The 24,498-nt window shown below is 32.9% G+C and overlaps 2 protein-coding genes across 2 annotated transcripts; one reads left to right on the top strand and one right to left on the bottom strand.

Moving 5' to 3' along the window:
• Window positions 1-1,875: 1,875 nt before the first annotated feature.
• LOC132729744 (uncharacterized) lies at window positions 1,876-22,098 on the bottom strand. Its single transcript, XM_060715573.1, has 3 exons — window positions 21,643-22,098; window positions 6,349-8,017; window positions 1,876-5,565 (listed from the first exon to the last, which is right to left on the bottom strand). The coding sequence occupies exons 2-3, from the start codon at window positions 7,981-7,983 to the stop codon at window positions 3,535-3,537; spliced, it is 3,666 nt and encodes a 1,221-aa protein (XP_060571556.1). The 5' UTR covers window positions 7,984-8,017; window positions 21,643-22,098; the 3' UTR covers window positions 1,876-3,534.
• Window positions 11,636-18,634, top strand: LOC132729741 (uncharacterized). The gene is made up of 3 exons (XM_060715569.1): window positions 11,636-12,263; window positions 14,195-14,290; window positions 18,010-18,634. The coding sequence occupies exons 1-3, from the start codon at window positions 12,134-12,136 to the stop codon at window positions 18,207-18,209; spliced, it is 426 nt and encodes a 141-aa protein (XP_060571552.1). The 5' UTR covers window positions 11,636-12,133; the 3' UTR covers window positions 18,210-18,634.
• Window positions 22,099-24,498: the final 2,400 nt, after the last annotated feature.

Below are 24,498 nucleotides of genomic sequence, written 5' to 3'. Positions count from 1 at the left end.
AAACTGATATCAGTCATGCCCCTGGGGTTAATACTGGCCAGCCCGAGATCACTTGATTTATAAAGACTTACATAGGAAAACACATTTAAGTATTATTTTGTGAAATCAAAAATCCGATAGCTAAAATATTTGACATGCAGCATCAATTTGTAGTTTTCTAAAAAAAGTTATATTCATCTTGACCAAAAGGTCAAATGTGGGCGTGCCCCAGGCGTCATTTGCTTTATGTAGACTAATGTTCAGGAAAACACTTCTTACCGTTTTGTGGAAGACTATAATGACAAGAACTTCTATATTTTATTGGGCACATAGTATTGCTTAGTAGACGTCTAAAAATTATGAATCTTGCACCTAAGGTAAAAATGCCCCCACCCTGGAGGTCATTTAGTTTAATAAGGATAATTAAGGTAAAGCATTTTTCATAGTTTCTTGATAAGGTCTATTCCTAATTGAACACTTGCCCCTCACCGCTGTTGGTTCGGATCCCGACAGGAACTTTGGATTCTTTCATGTGATGAAGCTATCCAGCTAGCTAACGGAACGTCGGTGGTTCTACTCAGGAACCCGTTCGTGCCTGAAATAATGCACGGAAGGGCACCTGAGGTCTTCCTTCACCAGTAGAGTTGGAACGTCGCCAAATGACATATACTGCGTCGGTGTGGCAAACAAACAAACAAACTTCCTAATTAAAAGATAAGTTTTGAATATTCAAACAAATTAACATTCGGGCGTACATTGCCCCGCCATTGCTGTGCTCATTTTTACAATTAACATGACCATTTAATATAGGATCGTGCTGGTGCTATACAATGGGCAATATTTAAGATAAACTACAAAACATCTGTATCTTAGTAATTAGTAATTATACAGACCGTTCATTACAAAATTGAATGAAAAAGCTACATATAAACGCTTAGTATATTTTATTTTTGATATGAATTGTGTCAACTTTAATTTGCTAACGTTTACATAATATCATAAACAATTTTTTGCAAAAGTAAAACGAAACAAAAACATAAAAAGGGCAATCATTGCAACAACATCAATTAATAAATTGTTCTTTTTTTAAAAAAACCAAATTAACTGTTTTAAGATATGTACAAGATGTTTCATATGCCTCCATATGTACATGTACTGAGAACAGTTTATTTGTATACATTCATTCTGTCTTCAGTTCATTTCAAATTCAATATACTTATTTTTTTTTATCTTATTCTGATAAAGTGAACATGTTTCTCTTTCATTTGCATTATTTATTTCCATTTGCTTTGGAAGTAAGTAATTTGACGGATTTATATTATTATTGTAATATAAATCCGTGGTAATTTGTACAGGAATTTTCAATCACAAAACTATTGAGTAGTGTGCTTATATTTCTCTTGTTGAATTTGCGACATTGCAAACTTTTTTGTCTACCTTAAACATCATGGCAAAAAAACAAAACAAATGAACATATAAGCTATTCAAAATAATTACATATCTCTCAAAACAATTATTAAATAATGGTTATGAAAACTGTTAATTAGAAAAGAATGACAATGAAAAATTAAAAAAAAAAAACAAAAAAAAAAAAAAACAATCCAAAAAAAAAAAAAAAAAAAACATGAAAAAAAAACTATGCTATATGTCAAGGTTCATAACTGTTCACTATTTATGGGAGATAGTGTGTGAGTGGCCGTATAGCTCAGTCGGTAGAGCCGCGAAACGGTATTCCAAATATCCAGGATTCGAGTCCCTGTCGGGCTGCACATTTTTCTTACCCTTTGACATTAGGCGCCCAACGGGGGTCCGTGACTGTACATAGCTCAGAGTTAAATTCACATTGCTCTGTACCTCAGAGAAATTCGAGGACGAATTTCAATATAGCAGCCATGGTATTCCGAGAGTCCCGGGTTCGAGTCCCGGTCAGGCTGCACATTTTTCTCACCCTGTGACACATAAATACAAAAGTTTTGAGTAAAAAAGAACTATTCAAATTCAATGTAGTTATTAATTTATAAACAGTGAATAATGTTGACCGTACATAATGCAGCAATGAAACCGATGTATAAATGTTTCTTTTTCAAGTACAATGATCATGTATGCTTGTACTTTCATAAAAGTCTCTTTGAGTGGATATATATTAATTTTGTCTAAGAAACATACACATTCTATAAAATCTGAAAGTGTACGAAATGGCAATAGTAATAAATGATGTATGAAAAATAAATGATACGTACATTTAAATGCATCTCGATTACTAACAATACTATTACATATTTTATATATCATACGAAAATTACAGATAGTTTTTGATATCATATCAGTTTTGACGCATTATTGGTGTCTTGTAAATATATTTCAACACATTATTGCTATGTTGAGCTATTTTTCGACACATTACTGGTATGTTGAGCTAGTTTCGACACATAATTGGTATATTGTAGCTAGGTTCGACACATAATTGGTATGTTGTAGCTAGTTTCGACACAGTATTGGTATGTTGTAGCTATAGTTTCGACACATTATTGGTATGTTGTAGCTATAGTTTCGACACATTATTGGTATGTTGTAGCTAGTTTTCGACACATAATTGGTATGTTGAGCTATCTTTTGACACATTATTGGTATGTTGTAGCTTGGGTCGACACATTATTGGTATGTTGTAGCTAATTTTCGACACATCATTGGTATGTTAAGCTAGTTTTCGACACATTAATGGTATGTTGAGCTAGTTTTCGACACATCATTGGTATGTAGTAGCTTGTTTTCGACACATTATTGGCATGTAGTAGCTTGTTGTCGACACATTATTGGCATGGTGTAGCTAATTTTCGATACATTATTGGTATGTTGTAGCTAGTTTTCGGCACTGTTGTCGGTATGATTTAGCTACTTATCGAAAATGCATTTGGTATTATTAATGTTATTTTCGATATTGAACTTCTGCTTATATTTAAGTGCAAAGTATTTGTATCTATTCCAAATGCCTTAGGCTCAGATTTACTTTTCATATTAATTCTTACATATGGCGTAGCAATATAGGAGCTGGTTTTTATCAGATAACATTTAACCTATGATGATGAAATCAGTCAACAGTATTAAGGCAAATAATCACAGTGCTCTATATGATGAGCATCTACATCACAGGTATCGATACTGTTATGTCCATGCTTATTTCACTAGAAATGAAAGAAGTTTTATTTCAGGAAGTCTAAAATGTTTGTCGATAATTTCCACTTATACAATACTTGATCTCGACATAGTAGGACAAAAACACAACACAATATGGAGTCATTTTTTTGTGATAGCGACGTTCAAGTTCTTTTTGTTGTATAATCGTCGTTTCCCTCTCATAAATCATCATTATTATTTTGTATATACGGAACATTTTAAAACATAATTGATTTTTCTTTTCATTAAAAATGCTACATTTAACATGTTTTAATGCCAAAACATAATACCATATAAAGTTATTCCATTTTAACCAGTCCTGCTGGATATTTTCGAAAACATTTCTTACAGTTAAGTACAACCAAGTAAGATATAACTTTTTCAATATGTAGCTTCTGACATTCTTTCAAAATACGGAATTTCAAACTGTTTAGCTTTATAATTCTTTATCCATCTTGGTCCAATGATAACCTTGTCGTGACTGGCATCCTTCCACACTCCCTCTGGAACATAAATGTCTCTTTCCGCTAAATCTTCATCTATATGACACTCACACAAAATTGGCGCCACCAAGATCTTGTCGGCTAAAACGAACTGATCATCGATTAAAAATGTCCTCTTATCATTTGACCGATTCCACCACATGGGTTGAACAACTGGAGAACCTTTGAGAATGTCTTCACCTGCTTTGAATATAGTATTAAGAACGACATCGCTATGAAATTTTGTGAGATTCCTTGAGGCCTCAATAACTTTGGCGTCATACGACCAAGGTTTTACGGTATATCTAACAGCTGGAAGGAATGCCGAAAGCTGCATCCATCGAATATAAAGATCTCTGCTCGGAAGTATAAAATCATCATTGTTTCTGTGTTTGTCATCGATATCAAACCCATCTGATAAGACAAATGGATAGCCCATAAGACCTAAATTAAGTATTTCCGGTATTATATTTTTCAGGCAAAATTTGTCACCTGAAGTGACAACAGAAGATGAAATTCCAACCAGAGTGGACAAATGCTGTGACTGAGATGTGCTTTCAAGAACAACATTCCCCAAAGAAGCCATCAAATCAGAAAACAATAGCTTAACCTTTGTTGGACTTATACCGTCGTTGTGAAATACCGGATTCTTTGGAACCCATGCGGAGGTCCCATACACTAGACGGAACGTATCAATATTGTATTTAGAAGAAATTCTCCTGATCTTACCCACATACCAATCACGAGCCGCAGGATTCGAAACATCTAACATAGCACCAACTCCATGCTCCCATTTTAGAAGAGCAGGGACAGTCCCACCTGCATCCTCCACAAAATATTCTCTATTCATCCCTTCGATAAAATTTACTGAATGGAAGCTAAAGAAAGGGTGAACGTTTAACGATATCTCACAACCTGCATTAGCAACATGAAGAACAAGGTCAGACATGTTTGTAAACAATTTTGGGTTAAAAGTTAGGTCCCCGTATCTGTGTTCCCATTGCCCGTCTAATTCCATAGAACTACAGTTGAGGTTATTGTTTTTTATAGCGTCGGCAACATTGTACACGACCGTATCATTTAGACGAAAATCATCGGAATCTGCTACTGTTGACCAGTGAGGATTCTCTAAGAATTGTCTATCTGGTAAGCTAGTAATTGCAGGATAAAACCTCTCTCTGATCAGCGCATGCGTGGTTTGAATATCTATTCCATTGCAAACTGAGTAGCTAAATGTACGTTTTGCTGTTACTGTTTTGCTGTAGAAATCCCCAGAACGCTTACTTATTGCACAAAAAGAGCCTGGTTTCTTTTTGTTCCAACTAACTTCTAATGGGAAGTTCGAATCGACAACTACCGCCTCGCCCCGTGACGACAACCAATAATATTCCACAGCCGACGAAAACGTGCCACTTCCATGGTGTTTTGACTTACTAACAGTAAAGCTAAAAGGATTTGACTTGATTGGCCATTGTGATTTTGTCATGTTTAAAGGTCCGTACCAGCTTCTACCTCCTATCTCGTAACAGTCATAAGCGGAAGTTCCTGGTAACAGATTCCAAGTTATATTATAGCATTGTGTGTTGTTCTTGATGAAATAAGCAATATCCAACTGACCGTGTTCTTTCCATTTCAAACAAGTTTTATCCATGATCTTCTTGTAATTAGGATAACAATGTATTGGCATCTTCCATGAAGGTATATCTAAACCTAACGACCCTGTCAATGTGTCCCAGTTTTCTGTATCACTAAGCGTTAACGTTTTCAGCTTTGCATCAAAGAAAACCTTTTGAGAAGAGGCCATCTTTTTATGATGCTCGCTGTGGAAATGTAACCCCACTATTACGAAGGAGAAGGTCAGTAGGAATAGTGTAAGAACTAGTAAGTGAAGTTTGTACTTTTCCAAAAGCATTTTACGGTTTTCCCAAAGCTGAAATAGAAGAGAAAGTCAACAAGTTAAAAAATGGTGGATACTTATATGAATACTCAAATGTATTGTTTAAATTATACATTATTATCGGTGTTTTTTTTTCAATTTTTGTCAAAGATATTAGTGACGACAGTATCATTTCCAATATGTTCATGTATAACTGAGATGAACTCAAATTAGTTGCAATGAAATGGAATGGCATCATATACCCCACATTTGCAAGTTATGATAGAACTAACTGGGACTTAAGTAAATAAAAGCCAGCTATAAGTTAACACTGTTTCTTTCTAAATACATTTACTTAACGATTTACTTGCAATGAATTAAATTTTCTCAAATTGTCCTGGTTTCATGAGTACTTGATTTGACTCTTTGTTTGTAAATCAATATTTATACAGACAGACCTTGTTCTGTTCCCATTAGACACTTATCAATGAATAACATCTTTGTTTTGCACTCAAGTTAACATATAAGAGGAGAGGTGGCCTAGCGGTCAAGGTGTCTGCCTCGCAACCAAAGGATCATGGGTTCGAGCCCTAAACGGGTCACGACCATGTTTCTTCATATGACACCAGTACTGGTTTGTTCCAAGAAGCGGACTTGATTAAAATAAGTTGCAAGAACTTGTTTCGCAATCGAGCTTAAATAAATAAGTTTAAACCAAGAGCATGTATTACTTATACACAATTGTCTGACCTATAGACAAGCATTCATCAATTTGACATCTGTATTCATTATATCTTATATACCTTCCATTTAAATGAAGCATAATTGTCAAATTACCTGTTTAATATCGTCTTTTCCAAAGCATTTGAACTTTTCATCATGCTGTTTTATTAACTCTTGCATAGCTATTTCACCATGTTGGTCCATAAACAAGGCAATGGAATCTTTCCTGACTTTGAAGTTTTTGACAGAGATCTCGGAATTCACGGATTCTGCATCTTCAAGTCTCGTTTTTAAAATTGACTTTGGTGGAGATTGGTCGTCGTATGCTGATATACGTCTTCCACTGTAGGAGCCAATCGAACCAGTTGAAACACTTCTATCCATTGTTAAATGATCCACATTCATATGTGGAATGACAGCAGCTTCTTCAAATGTGTATGATTGAGCCGACATTGGTGAAAGACGCCGCCCTCGTTTACTATGAGCCTCACTTTGAAAATTTGTAAATCTTTCATTGGTTGTATCCAGTGATCCGTTAGATTGTACATGTTCATCTTCGTCTCTCACGTACGCTTTGTTATCACAACCACTAGCATAGCCATCCTCACCTTCTTCGCTATTCTCGCTCACACTCTCGTCGTTTCTCGGACTTTCCCTTTCATTTTGAACAAAACCTTCATCATCATCGCTTGTAAAGATGACTTTTGGGATCTTAATTTCAAGCCTAGGACTTTCTTTGATGCTTTCCTCATCAACACCATATTCTGCTTGAGGCTCGGATATTTCTTCTATGATATGTTCTGGTTTTTCCTTCAAAATTGGTTCATCGTTTAATGGCATAATCTTGTTTCCATTAACTAACGCACTTGTATCGAATGAGACCTTTCTTTTTGGCATTTGTTTTGTTGGAAGGGAAAGGCTTTCTTCTATATGACGATGTTCTAGTCTAGCATCGGACGAAATCTTACGTCTTGGTCCAACATAGACAAAATTTGCGTTGTTCGTTTGTCTGGCTTCTGATGAACCTTTTCGGTCTTTGCTATTTGCTGCCGCTGCAGCCGCTAGAGCACTGTTCTTTACCATAAGTCTTTGTACTGGTGATGATACCTTTCTCCGAGTACTTTCAGGACTTTGTTCGTAATGTGTTTGTTTCAACGTTTGCATCTGTTTACTCCTCGGATCAGTATCATGCTTTCGGTGATTTTCTCTTGCATGACTGTCAAGTGCTTCATGATTATAATCGTTACTGTGGTTCCCGATTGTTGGCTCTGATCGCACTGTATTTAGAGCCCGTCTTTTCCTTCTGGTTGGGCTATCATCTGGGGATATAAGAAAATTTATAGTCTCATGTAAAGTATTAGAACTGTGACTTTCTAAGTCTAATTTCTGAGGCCTATTGTGCGAAAGCCTTTTTGGTTTTGTTTCATCGTAAACAATATCCGGAACCTCATTCTTTTTACTGATTATGTCATTTTCAATTTTAGTGGCTGCGTGTTCGTGATTCTCTTGTTTAGCGTCGTTTACTTCTTTAGAATGACTTTCATCATATGAAATTTCGCATGCATTGTCTGTTAAATTATCTTTAAAAACGCAGTCATCTGTTTCGGAATCAGTTGTGTCAGCAACAGGAACATTTTTATCACCGTCGATTGAAATGGACGCAAATTCCGGCGGGCCCTGTGACAAAATCGTTTGTTTCCGGCTTCGACGGCGTTCTCTAGGAGATCCATCTGGCTGTTGGTCGGCCATTTTCTCTTCACCAACTTGTTAGCTTGTTGTGTACCTTAAATGAATAAAGGAGATAAAATTTACATTTGTTTATTTATAATGTTATTTATTATTCTATAGTGTTGCTAGCAATTAGAAAAAGAAAGCAATTAATTATTGTGTACTAGTACGTACAAGTACTGTTATAACTTACAATAAATATGGTGGTAAAGATACCTTATAAAAGATGATAATTGTATGCACTTTGTTTAAGGGATATAACAATGGACATAAGCTTTATATAAATGATTTATAACTCAATATAATTAATTTTTGTTATAGCAACATTACTTTATAGTTTATGCATATACACTTGTTATTATAATCTTAATTGATAACTGCAAGGCTTATTTTTAGTTTATACACATATAAAGTTAAAATTTCTTATTTAGTTTTAAACTACAAAGCTTATAGTTTTTTGATATGCACTTAAAATAAATGTCTTAAGTTATAATTTAACAACTTATAATGTATGGTCATACGCTTAAGACAAATTTATTTAGTTATAACTACATTTAATTATACACTATGATGGCTTTTTAGTTATAGCTACTTGACTTATAGTTTATATCTATAGGTAAAGTGTAAATGTCTTCAGCTATAACTAAAAGGCTTCTTATTTATAGACATACGCTTAATACAAATTGAGTCAGTAATAACTACATTACTTTAAGATTTATGGACATACGCTTTATTTATAACTTCATGTCTGTGTAGTTATATATAAAAACATGTACATAAATATACACTTTATATAACTGTCTAATTTAGTTATAACTACAATTAAAGCTCATAGTTTGTTGACACACGCTTATTATAAATATCCTCAGTTATGACTTACATGCTTATAATCTATAGTATTACGCTTAATATAAATTTATTTTAGTTATTACTATATTTATAGACATATGGCTATAGTTACGAATAGTTACGACTACGAATATAATGATTTATGAACATACATCCGAATGCAAGGCATTATATCATTGGCTCATTAATAATAATAATTATAATTTTAATGATATGTAAGCATAGCTATGTTCACAGTTTCAATATAATGGTATGAAAATAAGCTGTCTAATTTGCATTCATGTCTGTTAATAAGGAAGGGAAGGTTCATCGAGACCAATAAAGAGAAAGTTAAAAGTTAGGAGAATCTTCGCAACATCTGTCCGTTCCGATGGACCATGTTAACATCATACAATTCTCAGTAATATTCTAATTTAAAGTCCATCGCAAAATCCTAAGAATCTCGGGCATGTATCGACAGAAATAATAAAAGTATTCTGGTGTAGATTGTCCTATTTTTTATTGTTTATTTTTTTTTTATTTTAGCAGTAGAAAATACAAAAACATTTTTCAATCGTGTTAGGATCTGTAAGGAAAATGCGAGAAGCAACCAAGAAAACTGTAAAACCTGATTCGAAATAAACTTCTTGTAATTTCTAGCTTGAGATGACTTGTATCGCAAACAATTAATGACAAACAAAATTAATCAATGTTAAAACTTTGATAATCATATTAAGTTATGATCGGATAAATAAGATCTACAATAAAAAGGAACGGTGTAACTTTTGTTTAATATCTTTGTGCCTCATCGGCGAAAATAATACCTAGTATCTAATACTAGTATCTAATAGTATGCTAAGAAATGTACAAGTCAAGCTTGTTCGGACATGTCGAAATAGTGCATTTATACTTGATACCGATGACCTAAGCGGTGGATAGGTTAAACTTCGAAACAGGATACGTTCATAATACAAAATTACACTGGAGGCTAAAAACCAAACTAAATTGTCAGCCTACTACAAATGTGTTTAAATGTGTTTAAAATACACCCATACAGTTATATAAGGGTCACAAGCAGTTTTTGTTAAAGGGCACGAGAGTTCCAAGGTTCCATTACTACTGTTGTATGTCTGGGGGTGTGAACCGTCGCTGTTTGATCACATCTGCGGATGTTTTTAAAATCATTTGTTAAACACCATGTTCATTTTTGTTTTGTTTTAAATTTTGCTGATACCAGTGTCGGGAGTGTCAACCGTCGCTTGCATGAATTATATATATATATAGTCCATGAAAATTCTACTGATGAACACGCTCTGCAATATTCTGAATTTTGTCGTGTGGCTAAATCTATATTTTATCAAAAAGATACATGTTATTAATAAGTATATATAAATGTTCTGTCTGACTATTTAGTCACAGCTTTATAATTGACTTAACTGTTTAATCAAAATGTAGAGAAGATATAAATAAAACTCTTATCCAGTAATCATTAAGAAATTAAAAAAATCTACGGAAACGACAGCAGCATGTTTTTTCTTCTAAATTTAACACGTGTGCCTTTTTTTACGGACTTTTAACGCCGTTGAGCATTCTAAGATTATTATTGTAGTTGTTATTATTATTATTATTATCGCCATTAAAAAAACGAATACACATATTTGAATTGAAATCAAATTCTTCCTTTTTGATATAAACAGTGCAGAGGTTAAACTTCGAAACGGGCACACCCATGTATTTATATAAGGGTCATATGCCGGATTTTATGAAAGGACGCGAAAGCGAGACATTGAAGTTTCCGTCATCAGACTTAATCATTTGTAAAACACTATGTTCATGTTTAAATGTTGAGTTTAGTTGAAACCGGTGATGGGGTGTGTGTGAACGGTCGCTTGCATTTACCACTACCGCCCATGCGCACGCTCAATCAAACAGAGTATGCAATACTTGCTGCGTTGACGGAATTTCCAGGCCTCATCTAATTTATATAAATAACATAAATAGTAAATGTTATCTATAGGAACATAAATGTTCTGTCTCTAATAATAAAATCCCAGCTTTAAATTGTTAAATTAAATGTAGAGAAGATATAATTTTATAAAACTCTAATCCAGTAAACATTGAGAAGTTTACAAAAAATATTTCGTACGCCATTTTTTCACGAGTTTCTAACGCTGTGGAGCATTATTATTGTTATTATTATTATTATCATTATTATTATTTATACTATTATTATTATTATTATTATTATTATTATTATTATATGTTATGTTTCAATAAATATATACAATGTACAAATATTTGAATTCAAATCAACTCAAGTGAATATTAATTCATATTTATAATCGTAATGTTTCTGCCGTGTTGAGATCTTGATTTTGTCACCACCTGGACATTCTAAAACAGGTTTAATAGGTTTTGTAACTTAATATTCAATCATATCTCAAACATGCAACTACATTCATACGCTAATTTTCTTTTTATGATGACGTAAAATGAAAATAAAGCCTGACATGGATTCAACAATACTTTCTTTAAAGATCGATACATAAAGTATTGATCTTGAGCTGTATAATTTATTAATCATGATTGGGTTTTCACACAGAGTGCTATAAATATGTATATATACATGTTTAATGTTCCAGGTTTACGTATATTTACACCTGAAACAGAAGGTTATACGTGTATTAAGTGTTATATAAATCAATTATTATTTTACTTAAGTAAATACAAGGTGCGCGCTATTTCTGTCCTGTTTTGTAATTGGGTCTAATGCATGGCAAATCAATACGGTTATAAAGCTTAAGGCTTTATATTTCTATACGTGAAGAACAGGACGTATATACCGCACGCAATAAATTGTAAATAATATAATCGTTGTATCCTATATTTTGACCACAATTGTGTTTAACTTTGCAATGACTAAGATTCTATTTTGACACATTAACTAATTGTTTATCAACCAGGATCGATTTAAGCGGACTTTAATTTTTGCATGTGTACCGTGTTCATATGAAAAGGATGTATAAAGAATAGACATAAACAAGTGTGAAAGCAAAAGCAAAGCACGCACATGTATTGTTTCAGGAAGTGAATGTATCCTGGTATTTACTAAGATTGTTAGATTCTAGAGATATAGGTATTCTGTACTCGTATCTCAGGACGTAGGATCGTAAAATTTTCAATACCTGTATAGTTCTACATTAATTGCTTGTACCTGTTCATGGCCTTCAGTTGAAAGCGGATTTTATCGCCGGGTATTGATTGTAACTCTTAGCTTATGGAAGTTTAATCGCGTGTTACAAGGGACAATATCGGTATTGAATGTTAAAGTGTAAGTTAGAGAATGGTAAAATGTCTCGGACGTTGGGGAAAACATGATTTCAAGCAAGGATCGGGAGAAACAGAGCTAGTGACAAATGACCCAGCTATAGTAGATGGACAGAAGTGTCAGACGAGAATCATGAACGAGGAAGGTATGTGTTTTATAGAATATTTCATTTAGAATTTGTAGTCATGATACTTTCAATATAAATTTCGACGTGTACATACACAAATGTATTTAATATAATATAAACCATATACATGATGTTTTGTACAGATATTTTCTTAAACATCAAAGTGTATTTATTATTGTCATCAAATGATACCATAAAATGCCCGAAGACTGTAAAACAACTGACCATGTCTTGATTAAAGGAGTTTAACAAATATTTAATGGAGCATAAGAAGGTAAAATATGATATCTTACATACATGAATAGAAATTTTAACGTTATAACATCGAAAGATATTAGTGGACTGATTCCAAAATACGTATGGTTGTCAAAACAAAACAATACGTAAAATGAGCCACGTCACGACAAAACCAACATAATGGGTTTGCGACCAGCATGGATCCAGACCAGCCTGCGCATCCGCGCAGTCTGATCAGGATCCATGCAGTTCGCTTACAAACTCTATAACAAGTAGAAAAACCGATAGCGAACAGCATGGATCCTGATCAGACTGCGCGGACTATGTTGGTTTTGTCGTGACGCGGCTCATAATTTGATTATGTTTGATACAAATACTACAGAATTCTAGGCTATCTTATAAATGTACTTGAAATAAGACAGGATGGGGTCAATTCGTCATTGACGCTCTTCAAGTATAGCATTTATTTTAATTCCTCCAATTCTCTTATCGTTGTAAGCGGCTTATCAATATTGTAATCATTACAAAAACAATGTATATAAATATTATAGTGTGTTTAACAGTTTATAAGAAGAGATCTATCATTTATAAACAATAAAGAACAAAAAGCGAGTGTTTTGTATTAAAATATAACAGGTTTCTACCAGGCTTCAATTAGCTATAATGTAAACAATGAACAGAACACGCGTAAACACGTGTTGTATTAACACATACTTTGTTTCACGCGGAGAACAAATACTTCATTCTAATTAGCTTCCGTTTCATAAATAGAGACTGATTCATGAGTTTTCATTTTTTTATATCTCAGAATAATGTCCCTGTAGACACCATGCAGGAAACAAAAATTAAATTGCATAACAAGTAATGTGTTCATATTGAAACATATTTTATCCTTTTAAATGCGAATTATGGTGTCAATTTTCTTTTTTAGAAACTCTGACAAAGTAAGTTTTGTACACGCAATAATTTGCATCCTTTTTTGCAAAATTAGGTTTATACGGTTAATTATTATTTATTATTTCGGTGATACCAGCGTTTAAATTTAAGAATGTCGAGGGCAGCTAGGATGAGATGTTGCCATTGTTAATTGGAAGATATAAGCAGTTTATATATGACACGAATGAAGCGTTTTCAAAACAATTTTACAATGTTGAAAACTAGCAGCTGGCCTGTGTGAATACAATATATTTCTAACATAATATAATTTCCATGTATTTTGCTATTTATAACAGTGAATTTGATATTTATAACAGTTAATTTGGTATGTATAACAGTTATTTTGGTATGTATATAACAGTTAAATATCCTCTTGTTATAATTATTTGACACGTGGTATATTAGGTATACGTATGCATATTCATATCAATTGTTTATTAATAGATTATCAATATTATACATTGTATATCAATATATCCCACGACGACATCGACAAACATTGTATATTTGAGCCGCGTCACGACAAAACCAACATAATGCGTTTGCGACCAGCATGGATCCAGAGCAGCCTGCGCATCCGCGCATTCTGATCAGGATCCATGCTGTTCGCTAACAAACCCTATAACAAGTAGTGAAACTGATAGCGAACAGCATGGATCCTGATCAGACTGCGCGGATGCGCAGGCTGGTCTGGATCCATGCTGGTCGCAAACGCATTATGTTGGTTTTGTCATGACGCGGCTCAATTATAAACACTGACTTTATTTACATTATAGATGAAGAGGAAGTGGAGGACTTACAGATTTGCTGTTTAAGTGGGTGCTTGACCACAATCGCTGTGGCCATCTTGTTTTTCCTAGCTTTACCCACAGGTATGGTAGACTTAAGTAAAAATTCTATTGAGTTCTATGTAGAGCAACTGCCAGCTAACATACTTTACAACAGTCTTACTTTTCTCAAAAGTAAGACTTCAAATTAGAATTAATATTTTTAGAGCAACACCTCTGGGAAGCGACTGAAATCTTTGCCTCCCGGAAGGTGATTGCTCTACAGAGGTTAAACAACTGTCTTTCTTTACGTTAAAAATAGGTCAGTCAAACATTTATATCTGTCGGCTCTGCTCGTACTTGTAAACATATTACAGTATTATTTATAAAAGATAATTAAAGCTGAACACTCCACGGTAAGTTTTCTTTTGTGTGTGTGTTTTCTTTTTATATTTTGTTTTAAAAACTGTAAATCGATCATGGTTTTAAGCACGTAAGATGCTTGTTACCTTAAAAAAGTAGCATTAAATGTGCAATTAAATGTCATTAAAAAGCAAAATGTAAATAAAGTAGTACTTTGACTTCCATTCAAAGTAATAAATCAACTGTACACTAATTGCAAAAATGTAACAAAAGCAAAATATGATTTAGGTTATATGCCAGTAAAAAAGTTTTAGAACCTTTAACAAGACATCAAAAATAGCATGTTTCCGATAATTATTATTACAAATGAAATAATTTCATGGGCATAATGGGCCTTTAAAGAATGATTTTAGTTACCTTATGTGAGCTTATACTACTTAACATTAGTTCGGAATCAATGAAAAAATAATATGAAAATTGCAGAATCGGCTCGATGAGAGATAATTTATATCAGTGCAACATCTCTCACTAACCCTAGCTGGTTATAAAGTTTAACACTGTTTCGACTACAGCTATCACACTTATATTCTAGAGGAAAGATCATTATGTGATTTTCTGTTTATTTAACTTTTATCAGAATTTCAATTCTTTCATCTTATCACGACTAAAGTAAACAAGTTTGTCCCATGATTTATAAAAAGAATTAAATTAAACAGTTTAGAGAGGGTCAGATAGAAACTGTTTATCTTCAGAGCGGCGTCGCATGTTTCAACTATTTGTAATACTGCACATTTGTAACGTCGCTTTTCATTGGATAATCGTAACGTTTACTATATATAATATATAGTTTAGTTTATATACACGGGTGCTGTAAATTTATGATGAAAACTATTTTTTTTTTTTTGCCTCTAAAAAGATGCTTGATGTTTTATAAATTCGTTATAAATATTTCTGACAGGCTATTTGGCCGTATATAAACGGCTGTGGTGTGGTGGTTTTGGTAGTTTTCACTCCGGATTACGGCTGTAAGCCACATTGAATTTACTATAGCACAGTAAGACACCGCGCCGTTCCTTGGCAAGCTGTCAAGCAGTTTACCAGTACTAGTTGCCTTCACTTTACTTTCGCAAGGAACTGAAACTTCTGTACATGCCAGAGTAGATCATGATCAATCACAACGAAAGTGGCCTGTACCGTCCGGGAATCGAACTCGGGTCACCCTATTCACAGTCCAACAACCTGTTGAGCGACCGCTTATATAGGATCATATAACCTGTCAAAAATCTTTATAAATAATAACGTCGACAGCCAATAGACGTTAAAATTGTTATCAATTGATAAAGATGTCATCGAACATGACAACTTAACAATACAACATTCTTTTATTTCGTCAAGGTTACATTTGTAACAACAGACATTACAATAATCTAGTAAATAAATACATGCGTGGGTATCAATATAGAAAACAATTACATGTTTTACGTCAAGTATGATAGATAATCAAGCGAAAATTAGTACACGTAATACAACAAGAAACATTTTTTTTTAACCTTAAAACTTAATATAAATTTAAGTATGGGGACAGCGATATTTAACTGTCTAATTTCTATAGGAGATAAAGTGGAGCACGTGGAAAGCGTGTAAAACTTATTTACGTCATTCATTAGTGTTACTATGGAATGTCATTGACGGAGTAAAATACTATTTCAAAAAGTAAAAACTAACGTGTAAATGTGTTCATGATGTGCGCTATAAATTATACTAAGATTTTTTAGGATTTCGCTGTTACTACTTTTAAGAAGTTCTTGGTATTTAATGATATTTGGATATCTGTGAAAATAATTTGGGAATAAGCTGCTTTCTTTTTTTCGGTGAAATAATTACAAACCATCAAATAATGGAATTCATCACCTAAGTCATTTTGGCATAGTGGACATTTTCTATTAACATATGGGATATTAGACCAACGGCCAGTTTCAACAGGGAATTTATGATTTGCAGTCCTAAACTTGAGAATAGGTAAGTATAAGTGTTTTGGCAATGATGTTCAAATAGTCTTCACGCTCAAACTGATATTTAAACAAGTTATAGAGTTTGCCTTTATTTGATAGTTGCATTCTACTAAATCAGTCGGTAATAAATTGATCAATCAGTGTTTGTTTAATTAACAAATGAACGTTACATAAGTTCGAAGAATTTTGATTTAGGAATATTTCACTGTGACCGGTTAGATCAAGGGTAGATTTAACATAATCAAGCCATTTGAATGTGTAATCACTATTTAACATAAATTTGTAGATAAAATTTGAGTATTTATATTGATGAACTTGCACTAAATTTTTCCAAAATTTAATAATACGTGTTTTGATAACAATTTCAAGCGGATATCTACCTAATTCGCCATAGAGCATGTACGCAGGAGTACTTTTTCTGCAATTTGTTATTTTACGCAAAAATTCAATATGTACTTTTTCGATGTCTTGAGTATTTTCTATTCCCCATATTTCGCATGAAAATAACAAAATTGGAACAATGGTGTTATCGAATAGTTTGAGTTGTAAATCAAGAGGTAAACAAATTTAAGGTTATTAATTCGTTTGTACAAAAGGTGCATCGCTTTTCTAGCTTGTGTAATTAAATGATCTCTTGCTTTCTTAAATTTCCCATTAGGACTAAACATAACGCCTAAGTATTTATAACTATCGATTATTTGCAGAGCATTTCCGTTAAGCGTAAATGACATATTGCGTACCCCACGTGTATTTGAGCCAAAGAAAATAACTTTGGTTTTGCTAGTATTTATTTTTAATTCCCATCTTTGACAATAATCGTTAAAATCATTTAAACATTTTTGGAATTCTTGCGGGGTTTTTGAAATAAGAACCGTGTCATCTGCAAAAAGTAACACTAATATACTTAAAAAACTATCAATATTCTCAATTTGGCATTCTAAAGAAATTCCGCCATTACATTTAGATTCCAGAAAATCGAGTAAGTCATTAAGAAAAAGTGATCAAGTGCCTAAATTTCATTATCAATTAGTTTGTCATTTGTTTTTATCCGTTTATTTGGATCGTGCTTACCATTGTAAAATGAACAGAAGTTAAAGGCACATCATGCCTCAGGAATGGTTACTTTTGTGATTTAGTAATTTGTATGGAAATCAAATTACGACTTTGTTTACATTTTGCCACAATTAAAATGACAAATAATTTCACATGTTGCGCTAATTTCTTCAGGTAATAAGTATCTAACCTTCTCTAAAACTATTATTTTAACGTTATAAAATTCATGTCTGCTCTTTCTAAAGAGCAAATTTGTACGTTTCTGAGATATATTGTGCCTTTAAAGTCAAAGTCAGAAATAAAAATATTAATAATTTCGCCTTAATAGTTCGCGTGCGAAAAATCATTTCTCGGTGTGTCTCTAAACATTTTTTTTTTCTTCTTTTTCTTTTAAAGGTGTATTATTATGCGTGTATGCAACAGCAAATGACGACCCGGAAGTTCTTGCCGTCGGAATAGTGCTGGCAGTTAGTCCCGTGATCTCATTACCGTTGATTATCATCATATTGTATAACCGCCGGCGGATACGACGACTGAGAAAAAGGAAGGTTGCGACTTCCCCGGAACATCCTGATGCAAATAGGACTCGTTATTGAAATTGAAAAAAAAAAACAGTGTACGACGAAGTTGAATGTGGAAAGCAAACAAAGGCAGAGCTGGTTTTCTGCCCGTTCTAGTTACTGAAGTGCTTTATATTTCTTACCGGACTTTCACACTGAATTTAATAATAATAATCAGCGCTTAATAGCGTATTGTCCTGGTAGCAGACGGCTGTTACATTTTTCCGATGTCAAAACGTTCTGGAAAATGTTGAGTTCTTTGGGTTTACGTCACATAAGAATGGTTTGAATCGATTGATATTTGTGCTATTGGAAGATCAACACGACACGCGTTTATTAACGTCAGTTTTATGACGTCACATGTTTAACTGTGATAAAAACTGATATATCTCCCCTGACAGATTAGATTATATTAATGAATGTTCGGGTTAGCATATAGACAGAAAATTTACTGATGAAAATGATTTGTTATCATACATTTCACATATACACAGGAAACAAAATGTTGTATGTGATTAAAAAAACATTTTTAACATGTCTAGTATCATATACAATTAAAAGTGAAGTATAAAACTATCTACACACAATTAATTGAATCATAAAACATGCATAATTCATAACTAAAACTTTCTTTTTACTATTCTAAATATAATATCTATGCTTGTGTGATTGTGAAAAATATTGCATTTTATTTTTGTCTTAGATATTTGCTATGGCATATATTTTGTAAAAAAAGTATTTTTGATATTTTGCAGGGTTTTAATGCAGTGTATATCTTTTTATTCTACGTTTTAAAAGTTTTAAGAATTTTACAGCCAGAGACTATTTAGAATCTACCCCATTATTTGTTGTTTTCAACATGATAATATGTTATAACGTTGATACTTCCTTGTGAGACCTGTAATTATTCTTTTTCTTTTCCTGCTTTGATTATACTTTTTTCCAGATAATAACATGCTTTCATACATAGCTTAGCAGTTAACTAGTAAAATCCGGATATCTGGCGTAGAGTCTTCTTGGGGCGTACTTATGAAGGGAAGTAACCGCTGCGAGGAGTTTGGCGATAAGATAATAATTTACGTCCCTTTAACCGCATTTCATTTATCCTGTTTTACCAAAATGTTGTTCTGTTTCTAATCTAATTTTGTTTTGATTACTGTTATCTATGCATCCTTGAAGCGGGTCTTCTACAGTTATATGCATAATATAAAATGTTTTGTTTTCTTGTTAATCCTATTGCAATAAAGATTGATAAATAATTAAATGATATTGTTTTTTTATGGACAAAATGTTTTATAAATATTTCATCTATAGCAAAGGTAGTGTTATAGACCGAATATGGATAAATAAGTGCATAATTGTGTAAAATAGCATTATTTTGTAGATTGTAAGATGGTCTTGAATGTCTTTTGTAACTGAAGTATTTTTTGGGGGTTGAATAAATCTTAACAAGTACATTTCTTGTTTTACAGTTGGGTCCATAAAAGCTGTCATTTTTCTTCTTTATTTTTCAACGAATACGAATACAAAATTTTATTCAGCATAAAACATTTTGACATTGCTTAAATACTAAAATAAATAACAAAACAATGTTAACAGATACAATATTTCAACTTCTCTAATTATAAAACAAACGGATATCCTGAAAAACCTACTTTACTTTCCCAACAATATGTCATTTTGTATGTCACAAATTTGACAGTGCTGGGGAAAATGAATGAATGCAGTTACTGTACCTACTTTACCCATAAAGCAGGCGAAATTGTCAACCTAGGTCAACGAATTGTAAACCTGTCAACCGCTTCTTGCGCGACATTTGTAAAGATTCGGTCTCTTTATAAATTACATATTTATCTCTTCTAAATAAATAATTTATTCATCATCTTTATTTCACATGTATTTATTATTTACAAGGTGTTACTCAAAGGTTAAACTTATTTATGTACTTTTCCGTGACACCACGTGACACTGATTGAATAGATGCGGCTTATATAAAACTTTTTTCTACGAAATTAATATTAATCACAATATTAAGTAACTTGTAATGCCGTCAACAAACAAATCGTGAAAAAAAAAAGAAAAGAAAAACAATTTACATTTGTACACGGGAGTAAATGATGTTTATTTTTATTACCTGTTTCGCCTATAACTTTTGTAACAATTTTAAGATCAATATTTAGAAAAGTACAAAAATATTAGTTCTTACCACGTTTAATATCATAAATGAACTTGACTATCTTTCAATCTAGAGACACCCGTTAATCATTTTAAGGGTAAAGTCTGACTGAAGAGTTCCATGATCAGACGGCACGCCACGGATGTGCTGGCTGACCTTGGTAAGCACCGGTTGCATGTGTAGACTTTGTTACCGCCAGCAAGCTAAAGGTTAAAAACTGATTTATGTTCTATATAATAAAAACAAGGGTTAATTTTATTTAATGCCCAGAATACAGCCCATAGTATATTATGTAATTTTGATTTTTAGAATATGCCGTAATATCTTAAGCACTGTTTAGATATTTCGGTCTGTCATGTTAACCAATTCGACAAAATGTTAATTTTATTATGTACCTATTATTGTATGAGAATAGTGCTTGTACTTGTGACAATTGGCGTTTTTTTTTAAACAAAACCTTCAGTAAAAATCAAGTAAACTGCTGTCAAGTTATCAACACAAATGACTTTATTTAAGCGAATAAAGAGAGCTGAGTGGGTGGATAAATGGCGGGGAAGGAGGATAAATAGAGGTGACAGAGGGTAAATTGCGGGGAAGGGGTGGGGATAGATGTCGTTGATGAAGGGTAAATGGTTAGGAAAGAGGATATATGTCGGCGACGGAGGGTAAATTTAAAAGACGGCGGTAAATGTGTGTAACGGAGGGAAAATGGCGTGTTACGGAGGGTAAATGGCGTGTTACAGTGGGTAAATGGCGAACATGGAGGATAGATGTCGGTGACGGAGGCTAAATGGCTGAGATGGAGGATAATTGGCGTGTAATGGAGGATAAATGGGGGTGACGGATTGTAAATGGCGGAGGAGATATATTTATATTACCGTATTTATGGTGAATTTACAGTGTAGAAAATTCCAACCAAAATAAAACCATTTTCTTATACTTATGTAATGCAGTATCATGTGTTCACTCTATACGATACTTTTAAGTAATAATTGATTATTATATGTCACATCAATATTATCTATTATATCTATTATATACATCACGTGATAAGCAACGAGAGATATATAATAAAATTCAAATAATCTGGGTTTTTTTGTGTTAATTTAACCTTTTGATGTTTATTGCCGTATTACTATAATAATAAATATATTAAATAGTTTTGTTTTATTTACTTAAAAAATGTTTGGATATAATAATAATATTTTAAGAATGTTCCTGCTATGACATATTACAGTTGTATGTTCAAGACAAAACAAAAATAAAGTATCAAAATACAAAGTTGTATCTTACCTTATATGAAAACGTTCCGCTAACAAAGTGTCCAATTAAGTTAAAAATTAATCTGCTCTTGTTTTACGGTAACATCTCAAAAAACAACATGACCTATTTCCGTTAAGTGTATTTCACAATTTAAGACATTAGAAATTACTTTCACCATGCAAATGTTACGTAATTAATCGCTTTACATCTCCAAATTTGCATTTAAGCATGTATTTAAAGCCCTATTAATAGTCTTCCTATTGCAACCTGGTCGGTCCAAATGTAGTCTTAAGTAGAAGCTTTTTCATTTACAGTATTTTTTTTTGTTAACTATTTTTTTTGTTTTTATTTTTTTGGCACATAGATCAACATGTTTGTTCACTTTTCAAATCCATTTTGCGACAAAGAAAGGCAAACTTGCTGGTAATCCGTCATTACGTAACGACGATCAAACGTAAAACGTTCTCTTTACGTGCATAATTTTGCACGTTAAGTTATCTTATGTCTGTTTTAGTATGAAGGGCTGTCACAAAGATAAAACATTAACAGACCAGATGGACATATTGTCAGGTTTTAGGACAATAGTTTCTTTTATATGATTGGTTATTGTTAAGAATATTGCGTTTTGTTGCACTTATATCACCGATTACATACGATGCACATGTACATAAAGGTGGCTTTATACAAATGCCAAACAGCAAAAACAAAACAATAACAACAACAACAACAACAGCAGCCAAACAACAACATACATATATATATTTAAAATAGACAATTTGCAAAAGTTGAAATTATGTATGACACAACAGATAAGGAGAAAAACTTTGGCTGCTGTAATGTTACTTCTTTTACCATTTCTGGATATTAGCATAATAATAATATGGCCCGAGAAGACGACCAGTTAGAAATATATACTTGTTCATAATAATGCCTTTCGATGAGACCAAATAAATTATAATTTAAGGTATAATTTACGACAACAAAGCACAACGACAGCATTTTTACCTTCAAAATCACACGTTTATTTACAATGTGTGATTATTCATAATAGTAAAAGATGCCAAACGTTTTGTTTTTAACCATAATTATTAAGATTGTTAAAAAGAATGTCAGCGATTCGTTAAAAACATTTTTTTAAGAAATGGGATATGTATGCACGTTCATTTTTATTTCTGAAGTGACTGTACGGTGTAACTGCCTCCGTGGCTCAGTGGTTAAGGTCGCTTTCTTCAAACCACCTGCCCCTACAACCGTTGTGAGTGCTAATCCCGACTCTGGACTTGATATTCTTTCATGTGAAGAAGATAATTATCTAGTAAGCTTAGAGAAGGTGGTGACTTTATTGAGATGCCCCGCGCATGCATTAAATAGCACACGAAGGGTTATTGGCGGTCTTCCGCCATCAGTAAAGCTGAAATGTTGTCGTCCAAATTTTACAGTGTCGATATGACACATCTCCCAAACAAACACACCGAAAGAACGAACGGACGAACGGGCAGAAGAACAAAGCTAACGCCTTAAAAATATGAGATTCAAAAACAACCAACTAAATATGTAGGTAAAGATATCGTGTTTATTTTCTTTTCAACAAAGCTTAAACTTGAAACTTGCTGTGTGTATTTTAAAATGTATTAAAACATAACATTCTGTAATTTAATATTTTTAATTAAGAACGCATACAATGTGTATATATTTTATCAATATATAATATTCAAAACTTTTTTTAAAAATCGTCAAGGTAACATTTGTAACAACAGACATTACAATAATCATGTAAAAAAGTACATATGTGGGATAGACACATGGAGATAGAGTTACATTCTTTACTTTAAGTATAGGCTAGATAATGAAAGACAACTATAAACAAAATGTTTTTATTTTTGACCAAAACTTTCTTTTTTTAAGATAAAGATCATACTTTCCGTATACAATTAGGCAATTCTGAAATAAAATATTCAAACAATGGATCTGGACAAACACTTTTCTGTCCTTCATTGTAAAACTGGGAGATTTCAGTTCTATTTAAATATGTATACTTCCATTACTTAAAGCCATGCAAAGGGAGGTAATTTAAGCACGCGTCTTCATGATCAAGGGAAATAATACCAGTAAAATAAGTGGCATTGTTGCGTATTAGTATATTATTGAAATATAAAATGCCAATTATGCTATTATATTCTAGTTTGTTTCAAATTCATAATAGAAAACATTTGAAGAAGTTATTACGACTGTTTGGTCGACCCTTAAAGTGTATTATATATATCAGCCTGCGGGCAGAACGTTAAACAACAAGGTCTGTCACTCAGAAACTTACCTTCATAATCAACCACCATAATACAGCGGACATTTTATGTTAAAGGAATATCTTATACACCGCTTGTCATCACATACATCATAATTTATTCTCATTCGCTGTGGCTTGCTGTAAATGAAAAAGGAAGAAATAAGAACACGTAGATTTAGAGCTTAAATGAGATAACTATATATGAGCCGCGTCACGACAAAACCAACATAGTGCGTTTGCGACCAGCATGGATCCAGCTTACAAACCCTATAACAAATAGAGAAACTGATAGCGAACAGCATGGATCCTGATCAGACTGCGCGGATGCGCAGGCTGGTCTGGATCCATGCTGGTCGCAAACCCATTATGTTGGTTTTGTCGTGACGCGGCTCATATGGCAAATATACCACAAACAATTAATAACATAACGATATCATGTCTATATGAACGATGGGCGTAGTAATTAAAATGTTCATTTAATTATCTATCATAAATTTTGTGTTGTGTTGTTTTGAAATCTACTGTTACGAAATAAAGTTTGAAAATTACACGTAACTTTTTATATGAGATTTATATAAGTTGAGAAACAACTTGCAGCGAGT

Source organism: Ruditapes philippinarum, unplaced genomic scaffold, assembly GCF_026571515.1.
Source record: "Ruditapes philippinarum isolate M1 unplaced genomic scaffold, ASM2657151v2 ctg3587_1_1_1_1, whole genome shotgun sequence".
Lineage (NCBI taxonomy): Eukaryota > Metazoa > Mollusca > Bivalvia > Venerida > Veneridae > Ruditapes > Ruditapes philippinarum.
The sequence above is the reverse complement of the archived record's forward strand: the minus strand, read 5'-3'. Positions and strand labels throughout refer to the sequence as shown.

What these genes read in the sequence shown, in the direction of transcription:
- LOC132729744 (XM_060715573.1), bottom strand. Translation starts at nt 7,983, where the DNA reads ATGGCCGACCAACAGCCAGATGGATCTCCTAGAGAACGCCGTCGAAGC. An exon ending in GAAAAGACGATATTAAACAG is followed by an intron (nt 5,566 to 6,348) that starts GTAATTTGACAA and finishes CTTCTATTTCAG; the next exon opens with CTTTGGGAAAACCGTAAAAT.
- LOC132729741 (XM_060715569.1), top strand. Translation starts at nt 12,134, where the DNA reads ATGGTAAAATGTCTCGGACGTTGGGGAAAACATGATTTCAAGCAAGGA. An exon ending in GAGAATCATGAACGAGGAAG is followed by an intron (nt 12,264 to 14,194) that starts GTATGTGTTTTA and finishes TTTACATTATAG; the next exon opens with ATGAAGAGGAAGTGGAGGAC. An exon ending in TTTCCTAGCTTTACCCACAG is followed by an intron (nt 14,291 to 18,009) that starts GTATGGTAGACT and finishes TTTCTTTTAAAG; the next exon opens with GTGTATTATTATGCGTGTAT.